General features: G+C 47.4%; 1 protein-coding gene across 1 annotated transcript in view; it reads right to left on the bottom strand.

Annotated features, from left to right (window-relative positions):
• RAPGEF6 (Rap guanine nucleotide exchange factor 6) overlaps positions 1-13,502 on the bottom strand; it is an 822,369-nt gene that overhangs the window by 524,904 nt on the left and 283,963 nt on the right. Inside the window, 1 exon segment of the mRNA XM_069201702.1 lies at positions 12,168-12,237. Coding sequence (XP_069057803.1) covers positions 12,168-12,237 — 70 coding nt within the window.

The raw sequence follows: 13,502 nt of genomic DNA, 5'->3' as shown, positions 1-13,502 counted from the left end.
CACACACTCGACCCCATCTTCTCTGCCAGCAGCCACATCACCTTCTCCCATACCACCGAACTCCACTGGACCACCAACGCTGTGTCCACTTCACCTTCCAGAAACCCACTGCTCACCACCACCCGCAATAGATCCCTCACCGTATCTGGAATAAGGTCTCGAAAGACCAGCTGATTTCCACCCTCACACATGCCCTGTCACCCAGCACCAGCGGCTCCAACACTGCCACCCTCAACCTCAAACAATGGCTAAACAACTGTGCCAACACCCTCGGCCCACTTAGGAAACCACCCAACAACCGCACCAGCACGAAAGCACTCTGGTTCATCACCGACCTTTAGGTTTCCAAGCGGGAGTGCCGGCAAATTGAGAAGATATGGCGCCACGAACAAACAGAGACCAACCAAGCCGCCCTCAAGACCAGCTCATCCAGACTACCAAAAGATCATTCTACAAAGACCGAATTGACAGCAAAGAGCTCTTCAGCATCATCAAAGAACTCGCCAACCCAAAGTCCTGCTCCATCGACCCACACCCCCTCGCAAGACCTCTGAGACTCCCTCGCCACCTTTTTTCACCACAAGATCACGGACACACATGCCAGCTTCGCCTCCCTGATCCCCGCGACCACCACTAACCCCAACCCACCTAGCCACACCAACCTCCTGAGCGCCTAGACCCAAACCAACAACGAGGACACCACCAAGACCATGACCACCATCCACTCCGGATCACCCGCCGACCCCTGCCCTCACCATGTCTTCAACAAAACCAGCCAAATCATCGCCCCCCCAACTCTGTGCTATCATCAACAGCTCCTTCGAGACCGCCACCTTCCTGGAGAGCTGGAAACATGTTGAAGTAAACGCCCTGCTCAAAAAACCCAAGGGAGAGCCCGAAGACCTCAAGAACTACCGGCCCTTCTCCCTCCTCCCCTTCCCAGCGAAGGTCATCAAGAAGATAGTCAACAGCCAACTATCCCGCTTCCTGGAGGACAACAGCACGCTAGACATCTCTCAATCCGGCTTCCGCAAGAACTACAGCACCGAGACCGCTCTAATCGCCGCAACCAACGACATCAGGATCATGCTCGACAAAGGTGAAACCGCGGCCCTCATCCTCGTTGACCTCTCTGCAGCCTTCGATACCATCTGTCACCACACACTACGCGCACGCCTCCACGATGCCAGGATACGTCACAAGGCCCTGGACTGGATCACATCCTTCCTCTCCGGTAGAACTCAGAGAGTCCGCCTCCCTCCGTTCCTGTCGAAAGCCACAAAGACCATCTGCGGAGCCCCCCAAGGATCTTCTCTCAGCCCACCCCTTTTTAACGTCTACATGGCGCCGCTCGCCAACATCGTCCGATCCCAGTGCCTCAACATCGTCTCCTACGCGGACGACAGCCAACTGATCCTCTCACTCACCAAGGACCCCGCCACCGGTCAATCTCCTCAACGGACTACATGCCACCGCCAACTGGATGGAGATAAGCCGCTTCAAAATGAACTTGGATAAGACTGAGATCCTCATCCTCGGCTCCAACTGCTCAGCATGAGACGACTCCTGGTGGCCAGCCACCCTAGGAACCGCACCAACTCCCACCACCCACGCACGCGACCTCGGCTTCATACTAGACTCTTCACTCACCATGACCCAGGAAGTCAACGCCATCACATCCTCATGTTTCAACACTCCCGCATGCTTCGCAAGACCTTCAGATGGATCCCCATCGAAACTAGAACGTTCACTCCGCCCACGTCAGCAGCAGACTGGACTACGGCAACGGACTCTACGCGGGAACAACGGCCAAGCTCCAGAGGAAACTTCAACGTAATCAGAACATCTCCGCATGCCTCATCCTCAACAGCCCATGCCGCGAACACATCTCAGCCCACCTCAGAGACCTACACTGGCTCCCCGTCAACAAGAGGATCACCTTCAAACTCCTTATCCACGCTCACAAGGCTCTCCACGACGCAGGCCCTGCCTACCTCAACGAGCGTCTCAGCTTCCACGTACCCACCCGCCAGCTCTGCTCCGCCAACCTCGCCACCGTCCCCTGCATCTATCGTACCACAACCGGCGGCAGATCCTTCTCCCACCTCACTGCCAAAACCTGGAACTCCCTCCCCGTCAACCTACGTTTGACCCAGGACGTCCTGTCCTTCAGGAAACGACTCAATACCTGGCTATTCGAGCAGTAGCAAACCCTCTCCCCACCCAGCGCTTTGAGACCCTAACAGGTGAGTAGCGCGCTTAACAAATGATTGATTTCAGACATTACTTAGACCAGTACTTGTGTCTGTGCTCTTATCTCGTCTTACCATATGCTTATGTATATTTTTGTCCTTGTGACATCTGCTGTGTTTTATTGTATACGACCTATTACTTTGTGTCACACCTTACTCTGTTATTCTTGTAAAGCGCTCTGTCACCCAAACGGGTCATGCTTGTGCTATATAAAACTCTAAAAACAGAGTGAACAAATAAACATTGTGCAATTCTATTTCATTCCAATTTAATGATCAAGTTACTTCCTTTTTACACTTGAATCTCCCAAGCTAGCTATAGCACCCACCTTAACACCACACGTCACAAAGCCCCACTCCCACCATACTGGCATCAAGGCAGCCTACGGGTCACCACAGACCACACTTTGCGGCCCCTGGGGAAATGTGTGAGAGTACCTATGTAATATGAGATGGGTGCCCTCATCTTTTTTGGCACCAGAAAGCCATGGTGCACAGAGTGGCCACAGCTCGGGTTAGCTCAGGTGCCCAAGAACGAATCTGTGAGATCCCCATTAAATGGGATCACAGGCTCAAAACTCTACTGGCCAAATATCAGTTTTGGGGGGAGGTGATGCTCAAGAATCTCCACCAGCCTTCGTATAACCGTAGGGAAGAGGGCACATTCTTTTGTGGCAGAGGCAGTGCTGAAATGTTTATGGAGAACCCAAGGTCTAGTGGGAGGTAAAGAAACTGTGTCCGAGTCAGATGGGGGCGTGCGAACTTGATCGATGTCGGCCCGATGAGTTGGTGGTCCTGCAATCCCCTGCAGAAGCTGCCTTGAGGAGGAGGGTGTTCCGGCTCCGAGCTGCATCCGCAAGGTGTGAGCCATAGCAGCTGTGTAAGATGGCGCAGTTTGGACTGCCACGGGTGCGGATGGAGTGGTCAGGTGGGACCTGGACGCAACTGTACGCAGGACTGGAACTACACATCAAAGGGGGTGTGCTCTGGCCCTAAAGCAGATTCCAGTCCTCTCCTGTCATGTGGGAGCAACAAATACTGGTAGGAAGATGGCATGCACTGGGGTGAATTTGTAGAGGGGCTGCAGGCTCCGGAGGCCTCAGAGCCAATGGACCCTTGTGGTGTTTCCCCTCTTTCTTACCAGGTGCAGGAGATACAGCAGACTATGGCACAGGAGGTGCCCTCTCCCTAGGACTGGCGGCGCTGCCTGGGATTTGCTGGAGCCTCAGGGCATGACGATGTGCCCTGAGCGCAGCTGATTGCAGGCCCTCCCTGCCCCCATCTGCCCTGTTCAGTGCTTGCGATATATGCCTTGTCGTGGGGGCGGAAGGCACCGGAGAGAGTGACTATTTCTGGGATTGTTGGGTGCCTCTTTGGTACCACCACAATCCCCATGGGAGTCCACCTTCTTGCACATGTTGTGCCCCCAGATGTGAGGCTCTAAACCTACTGTCTCAGTGTGCGTCCTGATTAGGGGGTGCGGCTGTAGCAGAAATGGCCAAGCCAGGTCTTGATGCGGTTTGGGGCGGTGTACGCCAACTCTCCTGCACCCAGATTCCGCACATCATCCCCTGAACCTTAGTGGTGGGCCCAACACTGCTGAGCCCAACAGGGACCTCCAGACTTTGACTGCTCATGCACCACTTGTAATAGCTTTAAGTGGTGGTCTGACAGGTCATTTGCCAGTGCTGCACCCTACAGTGCTCCAAGCCAATTTAATCACAAAGGCAAAGGAAAAGGCTCCGTTCGGCGCCATGCAATGCACTTTTGGCAAGTATACCCAATTTGGGGGCCTCACCCCACCCACTGGGGCCTGCGGATATGATGAACCTACTCCGGACAATGCCGCTCTTCTGGCAGCTATAACCTACTCGTGTGACATGCTCGATGCCAAGACTGGTGCTGTGGGCACCGATGTTATGCTACTCCCTCAGGATCTATAATAGGCTGTTGAGCGGATCAAAAAGGCTGAAACTAGCGTCTCAGCTTTGGCAGATTCAGTTAACACCCTGCAACAAATGGTGACTAAACTTACTGAGGCGACTATGGAGCTGGCACTGAGTGGAGGATAGGGACGGCAAGGTTTGCTGCAACAACTTAAGATTTGTTGTGAGAGTTCTTAGATGGATTGCTTCCTTCATCACTGGCTCCTCTCTCTATAGCCTGCAGTGGCCCTGTCATCCTGTTCTGCGTTTGAGCAGGCCCATCGAGCTACAGTATAGGGCCCTCCTCATGGGCCTCAGCCCAGACCAGTTAATGCAAAACTCCTGAACTATCCTGACCGGGACGCCATCCTCAAACATGCCCCGCTCCAGAACAAACTTGTATACCAATCTCAAACTATTATGATCTTCCCAAGCAACAGCAGGATGGTGCAGCAACAATGGCAGTCCTTTCTGGCAGCTAAGCAGAGTCTTTGAGACCTCAACATCCAATATATGCGCCTTTATCCAGCAAAGTTGAAAGCCATATCAATCCCACACAATCTTCTTTGAGACACCTGAGGAGGTCCTCCGGTAGACGGACGAGAGAGTACTCCTGAAACTCGAATGGCAGTCTTGGGCATGCAGGTATGCCGAGAGGATGGGCAGACGGTGCATAGACAATTAGGTCTCTTGCAGCAGCAGTACCACCAGACTAACAGATAAAGTCAAACCGTCCTGGCAATCAGTGTAGAGCCGCATTTATCAATAAGGAGATAAATCCAGTAAGATGCTTCACAGATTATGTCAAGGTACCCCATATTCCTCCTCTTTTCCACTCATAAGTGACTCCTCCGGCACGTTATTTAGATCCCAGGAAGGTAGCCTGCAGTTTTACTGTCTATTTCCAAGGAATCTATGCCCAGAGAGAAATTATATTAGAGAACAGACAGGAGATTTAGTGCATGCCCTCCCACTTAGGACCTCTCCTGGGCTGACTGTGATCTACTAGACAGTGTTTCACCAGGAGAAGCTTTCCTAGGCCTTAACAGGCCTACATTCCTTGAAGGCCTTGAGGCCTAACGGGTTCCCCTGCAAATTCTTCAAAGCTTATATGTCCTAGCTCTGGGAACACATGCTGGGTGTGGTCCTCTCCACGACTACTGAGGCCACTCTATCGTCTGATTGGAGACACGCGGATATTGTGGCCTTACCTAAGCCGGACCGGTCATTTGATGAACATTCCTCATATCGTCTGATATCTGTTGAATATGGAGGTGAAAATCCTTGCAAAAGTGATACCAAACCGGCTAGTATGCATCATCCTGACTGTTACACCATGATCAGGCATGATTTATGTACTGCCGTGCTACCCGATATAACATTCGACAATTGTGCAACGCACTTGCACTCGCCGACAAGTGAAGGCGATCCTCCTTGTCGATACTGACAAAGAATTTGACTTTATGAGTTGGGAGTACTTATTTGTTCAATGTTTATATTCTTCAATGTAAAAACTTTGGTCCCTGGATCCTGTCATATCTTAAGCTGCTATACACTGATCTGACAGCGACATTGAGGGTGGCAGGTGCCAGTTCATACTCATTTCCAATACAGTTGGGGACATGGCAGGGGGCCGCCTGTCCCCCTTGCTGTTTACCCTCACCATGGAGCCACTGGCTATCTGGTGAGGAAGCTGCTCAGGTGCGGGACTTCCAATAGGGATGGGGCTTTCGAGCAGAATAGCCTTGTACTCTGACAATGTCCTCTTTTTTCTATCAGAGCCAGTTGAGTTGGATCCCCGTATCTTACAAATTATGCACATCTTTGGGGAAGCTTCAGGTCTCCATATCAATGAGACAAAATCTACAGTGTTTTCAGTGCGGCCTGTCCCCACAGCCCTTCAAGAGCACAAGACTGTAGATTGCTTTGGACAGATTCAAGTATCTGGTGTGTTTATATCTCTTGATAGGACGCTAGAGTGGACACACTCGGAAGCCTGTATTGGTTCACCTTTGGAACAATGTCCAGATATAGTCAGTTTTGTTGCTATCCTGGACCAGCCGCGGGATGGTACTTAAAATATAGCAAGCATGGGAGATTATCGAGGCATAGCACTGGAACCGGTCTGTCAGATTGATGCACCAGATTACTTATGACAAGGCTAAGGCATCCACGGAATGGGAGGAGATTGAGCGGGTGGGGGACGACTGTGTTGTTACTTGTTCATACTTTGTATCCCATCAACTGGTACTTGGTCAGGAGTAGGGTGGGATTACACCGCAAGAATTTGCTTTTCCTTATGCCTTTTTCTTTGCTGGTTGTTGTCTTGTTGTGTGTTGGCCCTTCAGGCTCTGTATCTTGCATAACTCAAAATCAATAACATTTGATAAAAAAATACAGCATCACTCTCACTAGTGTTTGCTCTGTACACTGCTTTCAGTCACAGTTACTTACAGGGAAAGGCAATGTTTCCGTCACACAATAGCTATTACATTGTGAAATCCAAAAATCAAGTTTTGATGCCCAGAAAGCTATTCTCCAGCATCATTTCCGACATGCCCACAGGCAATGATTTTTAATTCATGCCACAAACAGCACAATTAAGACAAAGGCCCTCATGACTGATTGATAGTTATGTGGACTTAATACAGCATCCGGTGGCATAGATATCCAGGGTATAGATAGGAAAGTCGAGTTTTTTCCTGAAAAGCGTAAGTTGAGGCAAATAATGTGTACTAAATTAACATTTTAAGATACTGGAGATGGCATTTAAACACAAAGGCGTGTCTATTTGCAAAATCGCCAGAATTTTTGTGAGTTACCAACTCAAGATGTGTTTCCTTGCAGGTCTTCCTGAATTTGTTAATATCGTTTGTGGGCACTCATGCATATTTGGGAACAGAGATGAGTACTGTGGATGCTTTCATAGGGTAGCTGTAACAGTGACCGCAACAACAGGCATAAGGACTTCCACTCTGAAGCAGCTTCTTACATCCTTGTCAAGATGCTCTCAACCTGGCTTAAAATATTTTGCCACCACTGTGATAGCGAGCCATTCCAATGGCCTTGGATCTGGTCAGTTTTGCTGCTGTCCTGGACTGGCCAGTTGGCCATCTTTAAAATGGTGTCCCTACCCCAGTTCCTGGATGTCTAAGCTTCTGCGGGTCAAACAATGACTCCTCATCCTGTCCAGTGGCTCATCCCCGCTGTAACAGTCTGGCCCCATGTTCAGACTCCCAGGTCATCATTTTTCTTTTATGCTTAACCTAAGGGTGGCAACTGGCTGATAGGTAGGAGCAGAGCTACCTTAATGTCCTTGCAGTATCACCTGCTGTGGTCTTCTCCTCAGACACAGTCTCTTTTCCTCTTAAAGTTATTCCTGCCCCTCAAAAAAGCTCTCCAGAGTTTATGAAAGGGATTAAGCATGGACGGATCCTTTACACATTCAGTTTCCTAAACGCCTTGTACTTATAGCAACAGTCTGCTGGATTTCATGCTCTGCAAAGGTTGCACTACCTCTGCTCTTAATGTGAGCTTATCAAGCTTCAACTGGGTACACCTACCAGGTGGGTCATTAGAGGTAACAGTGGCTGATATTGTCATTCACTTCGTACTGGTATCTAGAATTTTTATATTCTGTATTACATTTTCGGCAAGAAATCTCATCGCTTTTATTAAGTTCCAATCTAAAGTGAACTGTGGTCTCTCATCCACAAAATGTATCCCCACTCACCATTTGAACAGGAATACAACGCCTTATTCTACATAATTATTTGGTAACCCTCCAACGCCTGTCCCCAAATAAAGCCAGTCCACAAGCAAAGCTGTCCAGAATAAATGTTAAAGAGTGAGAAATAATTGCAAGTATGTGTGGCGAAGTTATCCAGAGCCCACTAACAATATTTTTTTGATAAGGAAACCTACAGATGTAAAACCGGTGGTGCCTGTTCCATGCCACCCCATTCGATCACAATGGCGTTGATGGTGTTCACAAGGTTTGGGCATGCACGGCGTGAAAATAAAAAAGGGACTGCAGCTTCCTATGGGGTTGGAAGAATGGTTACCACTGAGGTTGCTGGTAAAGTGAACCACAACTGACTGGCTCTAATGTGACTCTAATAGTTACTATTAACTGTGATCAATTCAAGAACTTCAAAGATCTTGTTGTTTCCTCTGTTTCAAGTTTCAAAGTATGGCAAACGCTAGCTGCACTTAGTAGATGAGGGCCCACAAGGCAAAGGGGTTGCTTGTGCCTGGTTCAGAGGTGATGTTACCAGCCAGTTTATGCTAAGCTTTTCCTAATGGGGGCAGGGGCATGATCAAATCTGATTTGCGTATGATTGCTTCCCGTATGTAGAGGTACAGAAAACAACAAAGTTGATTGGAAAGCGCCCCAGAATGACTACCGGTGGGTAAGTTTCACTCAAGTAATCCTCCCATCACTGTGTTTTTCTCAGGAAGATGGCAATATTTATTTTCCTATAGGTCTTGGAAAACAAAAGTTCCAGAAGATTGGTAAGGAAAGCATTTACAGATTGTAATCCACGCTGTTGTTGACAACTGAGGACCAGCTACACGTTGAAGAATGATGTTTAAGAACAATTGCAACCCTGGAGACACTGTTTCACCTCCTCTACTTACACGATTTCATCACATAAAATCCCACATTATATAATTACTAGGAGCCTACACAAAGTCTTTATCTCATGGTCTCTAGAAAGATATGGATAATGTGGCACTCTAGTTGAACTAGGCATGGCCCCATTTAGTTCCATACTTACAGGGTCGGCCTTAGGGCAGTGACCAGTGCAGCTGCACTAGGTGCTAAGCTTTTTTTTTTTTGTGGGGGGGGGGGGGGTCCTAAATTTAGAAACAACTTAAGGGTTTTAAAAAACACCTGCTGCAGAGTTGCTTGTATGTCCAGCAGTTTTCAGGAAACAACAAAAATGTCTAGATCACTGGTGAAAAACGTTCCTACCGGCGAGAGAAGAATTTTGTCCAGTGGAAGTTGTGACAACCTAAAGAAGCACAGATGGTTAATATGCCTGCTGTAAAGAACGTGTATGATGCAGATTAGAGAACTGTATTTTATGTGGATAGCTCAGTGGGTTACTGCTTTTGTCACAGAGGTCCTTTTGTTACCTGCAGCTCATAAATTGTAATCCTAATCTAGCATAGTGTCCCATGACATAACAAATCTAAAGTTATAACATAAACCACGCAGTTTGCTTGCAGCTCTTTCATAACTTTAGATTTATTATGTTTTCCTCAGTCTTTCTTTATCCAAATATGCAAAAAGGGTTTGTTTGGGTAGAAATACATTCTTAGTAGTAAAGCCAACCACTATAGCACGCTTTAAATCCTGGGTCTGTGTCCCCCCCAGACCAAAGACTCTTAAAATGTATTGCTTACCCCACGATGAAATCCTCATTGTTTTGTGTAACATTTCATATAGACTGATTCACACACACACACTGCCTCAGTAAAATTTGTAAGTGATGTAAAGTGCTCTCACACCGGACACTGGATTAAGTAGCGCTATAAAACAAATGAAATGCATGGGAGAGAGAGGCTATGGAGAGAGAAGAGTCTCTGTTGGAGGGTGGCAGTGTCGGAATGAATGAAAAGGAGGACACTGGGGCAGCAGCAAAAGTGTCGCACAGGCACCCCCAGCACTAAAGACTGCCTGCGTCCTTATTTATTTTATTACTTGCAGAGCATTTCATATCCCAAGATTGGCTTCATGGCAGCAAGCAAAAGTCATCCCAGTACAAGCTCATTCAAGATGGGTCTAAATATCACTGGTCACTTCGCTCTCCATTAGTCCAAGAGATGCAAAGTAAAAAGAAAATCTCCCCCAATGCAGCAATGTCACCAGGGCACAGTGGTAGAGATGGCTCGCTACAGTCGAGGCCTGCCAGCAGAAAAAGGTTAGCAAGAAGGATTTAACCTTTCCAACACGGCCTGATGCTCTTCTGTAAACCAGTGGGAGCCCTGCCGTGCGGAACGGGCAATGTTGGATTTGCACATGTTACGCAAAGTCCTGACTGCAAAGTTCACCACTATCGGCAAGGAAGCGTGTGAATAGGCGGGTTAGTGAATGGACAGGGGAGTTGCAGTAGTCCAGACGCCTGAGAATACATACAGCAAACAGAGGTGAAGCAAAATCATTCTCCATAATGGCATGGATGCAGTAAAGGTCAAAGTTCCTGCTCCCTTTTGGAGCAAAAACTCGATTGCCAAGTGTCATGTTTGCTGTACTTCTCAAGTAAGGCGAGAAGCAGTTGTTCATGTAGTTTGGCCAAACAGCAATGGTGCGATAGTGAGCACTGTAGGTAGGACTTAACCTTAACTTTTCTTCTGGGGAAGAGTGGCGAAACCAGTCCAATATTTGAGGCATCTGGTTCCACCCCAGAAGTCAGGAAGATTTAAACTGATCAGTTACAAAAGTAGAGATTTCCCCCAAGTACAGCCACTAGACAAGAACCACCAGGCATAGTGGTCAAGGACAATACAGAGCTTTGATAAACATCATTTCATCCCAATAATAATTATATAGCACTTGCTACCGCAGCTTTGTAGTTTGGTAGCTCTGAAAATAATAGATGTTGTAATTACCAAACCTCAGTGTGTTCATCACGCTGCTAACCTCTACACAGTAATGTTCCGATATGGCCTGCCTGAATTCGAAACGGATATGCAGGTCACACACCAACAACAGAAGTCAGTACCTCGACAATCTATCTGGCTAGCTAGTCTTTGAAGAACGTACGGTTCTAGAAATGTTGTCTGTGATTAGCTGCTGGTTGCAGTGGTCACAAGTAAATCGAGCTATAAACATATTGTGTAACACAGCAGAAAGGCAATACATGGAATAGCTTGAGTAATTCTCTTAAGGGCCAGCTGATGGTCTACAAGGACCCTTCTCATTGGGAAGGTAGGGAGTCGTCAACACTGCAGCTATGTTATAAATCGAGATACAGGTGCCAATCTTCTACCCTCAAATGAAAAAAACCCTTTTAAGCTGTCACTTAACACCAGGCTAACCTTTGCAATTCCCATTGCTCGTCGTGCATAAAACCAGGCAAATCTCTGGATTGTAGAGCCATGTGCGTTGAATCCTCACAGATATTAAAAATATATATAATTCCCACATCTTACAAGTTCCTCAGCTTTTGTTTCTTCAACATAAAATTCCCAGGTTAAACACAACCTTTAACAATCAGATCAATACTGAAAAAGACCGCCCAGAATAAGATGTAAAACCACCTTTTGGCGGGGATATAACCCAATCAGCCTCAAGCAGATGCAATGCCATGCTTGATGGATAGATATATTAAGCCCCAGTCCCTCTAGATGAATCGGTGTGTTGGTCCCAGCTTTCAAAGTAACCTCCACACAATTCACCTTCATTCTTAACTCGTCCATCACAGTAAACTCAGTTACTTCATGCTAAAAGAGTACTGCGGATTTCCTGAGCAGGATGACAGTCGGACAATCCATCTGCTGGCTAGTGGCAGTTATTACAACATTCACTTGGATAGCCTGCCTTGCTGCACAGATGCGTCCTGCTGTCACAGAGCAGAGAAAGCCAACCAGTCTTTCACGGCGTAAACCCCTTAAAGCCAACACCACCGATACTCGCCGATGATCAGTGCCAAAATGGAAAGTTCAGTGTAAACAAGGAAGCGTGAGGCATACAACTACTGGAAGATTCGTGGCTGGACCTGACAGCCTTAAACGTGCGATGCAGCGCCCCTAGCGGTCATACTGCTGGAGTCCAAGGAGTATGAGAGCGCAGACAGTGTCATGCAGCTTTAGTGACACCGCTTCCATTGCCACAGGCTTCGTGGGCTACACTTCTAGGCTTCGCTCACACTGCTTTGCAATAACACACAAGGAGGAAATGCTAACTGGCTACAAAAAAAAGCACAGACATGTCTCAGAAAAGCATCAGCCACATCAAAAAGTGCAGAATAGCTCTTCTTACCACAATCATTTCCGAAGGCTCCAGCACAATGCACTCGCAGCCTCGCTTGCCTCCGGACTGCTTACCAAAACTATAAAAAAACAAGGAGACAAAGAGTGATCAAGCATGCAAAATAAAATGAGAAAAGTGAAGACAAAACCACAGAATGCAAGATAAAGTACGTCACTTAGTGTGCTGTGGTCATCTATGTATAACGTTCCAGTGGTCTGCCATCATGGCCTTGGTGGGAAGACGGCAAGGCTGCTCAACAGTCAGTGCAGAGGTTGGCACAGTGCTCAATATAGTGACGGGATCTCCTGGAACCCCACTTGCCCCACAACGACCAAGCTGTCATGAATACTCGGATGCATTTGCAAAGTTCAGGTATATACTTAAGCTGAGGCGGGTCGGCATTGGCTATTGTAATTAATGTGCACAAAGTAGGCCAGAAAAGGTAGAACTCTGGGGAATACAGGAGCTCACAAAGCAAGGTGAATTCTTACATGCAGTAGGGCTATAAAGTGCTATTCATAGCCTTTGTGGGGAGTACGCCAGAGTTCTTTCTGAGGTTGTCGGATGGCTCAATCACCCTAACCAAAAGAACTGCGTTATTAGGCCTACTACCCATAAAGTACAAAAGTGCTTACACATTTGGGGTTGTTTATTGCTAAGACACACTGCGCTGAACTGGTGTGCAAAGAATGCTCCTGACGTGAGGCGTGGACCAATTTGCAGCACGAGAGCTGTACGAGCTTTAAAGATTTCATTAGCCGCTCATTGTTCACATAAGCATGAAAAGATACATGGCCTGTGGATGTCTTAAGTTGACCTTATCATTCAAGAGCATCTTCCGATCTTAACTGCAGTTTTAACCCCAAGTTCTACTGTACTGTACCCACCAATCTGGATAGTTATGGCAAGGTGATGGTGCATATGTATGTGCAAGTTCTTCATGCTGAGCATCCACTGTTGGAAACGCAAATAGGGTTGTTTATTAAAAGAAATAATACAATGAACAAACAATGCCCCTGCTGTTGCAAGGCAATAGAACTAGTAAGCAGTGGCTATCTCACCCACCCGTTACCCAGTGTTAGAAATGGGGTCTTTATTTGGCAGAGGTATACACCCTTGTCCAAATAGGGACCACAGTCCCAGTCAGGGTAAGTGACACGCAATCCAATTATCCTGTGCCCACCTTCTGGTAGCTTGGCACTGAGCAGTCAGGTTTAACCTAGAAGGCAATGTGTAAAGTATTTGTGCAATAGATCATAGAGTAACACAGTGAAAACACCACAAAAATACATCACACTGGTTTAAAAAAATATATGCTATTTACTGGTTAAGTTAAGGTCAAAA

This window comes from Pleurodeles waltl, chromosome 7, assembly GCF_031143425.1.
Source record: "Pleurodeles waltl isolate 20211129_DDA chromosome 7, aPleWal1.hap1.20221129, whole genome shotgun sequence".
Taxonomy (NCBI): domain Eukaryota; kingdom Metazoa; phylum Chordata; class Amphibia; order Caudata; family Salamandridae; genus Pleurodeles; species Pleurodeles waltl.
The sequence above is the reverse complement of the archived record's forward strand: the minus strand, read 5'-3'. Positions and strand labels throughout refer to the sequence as shown.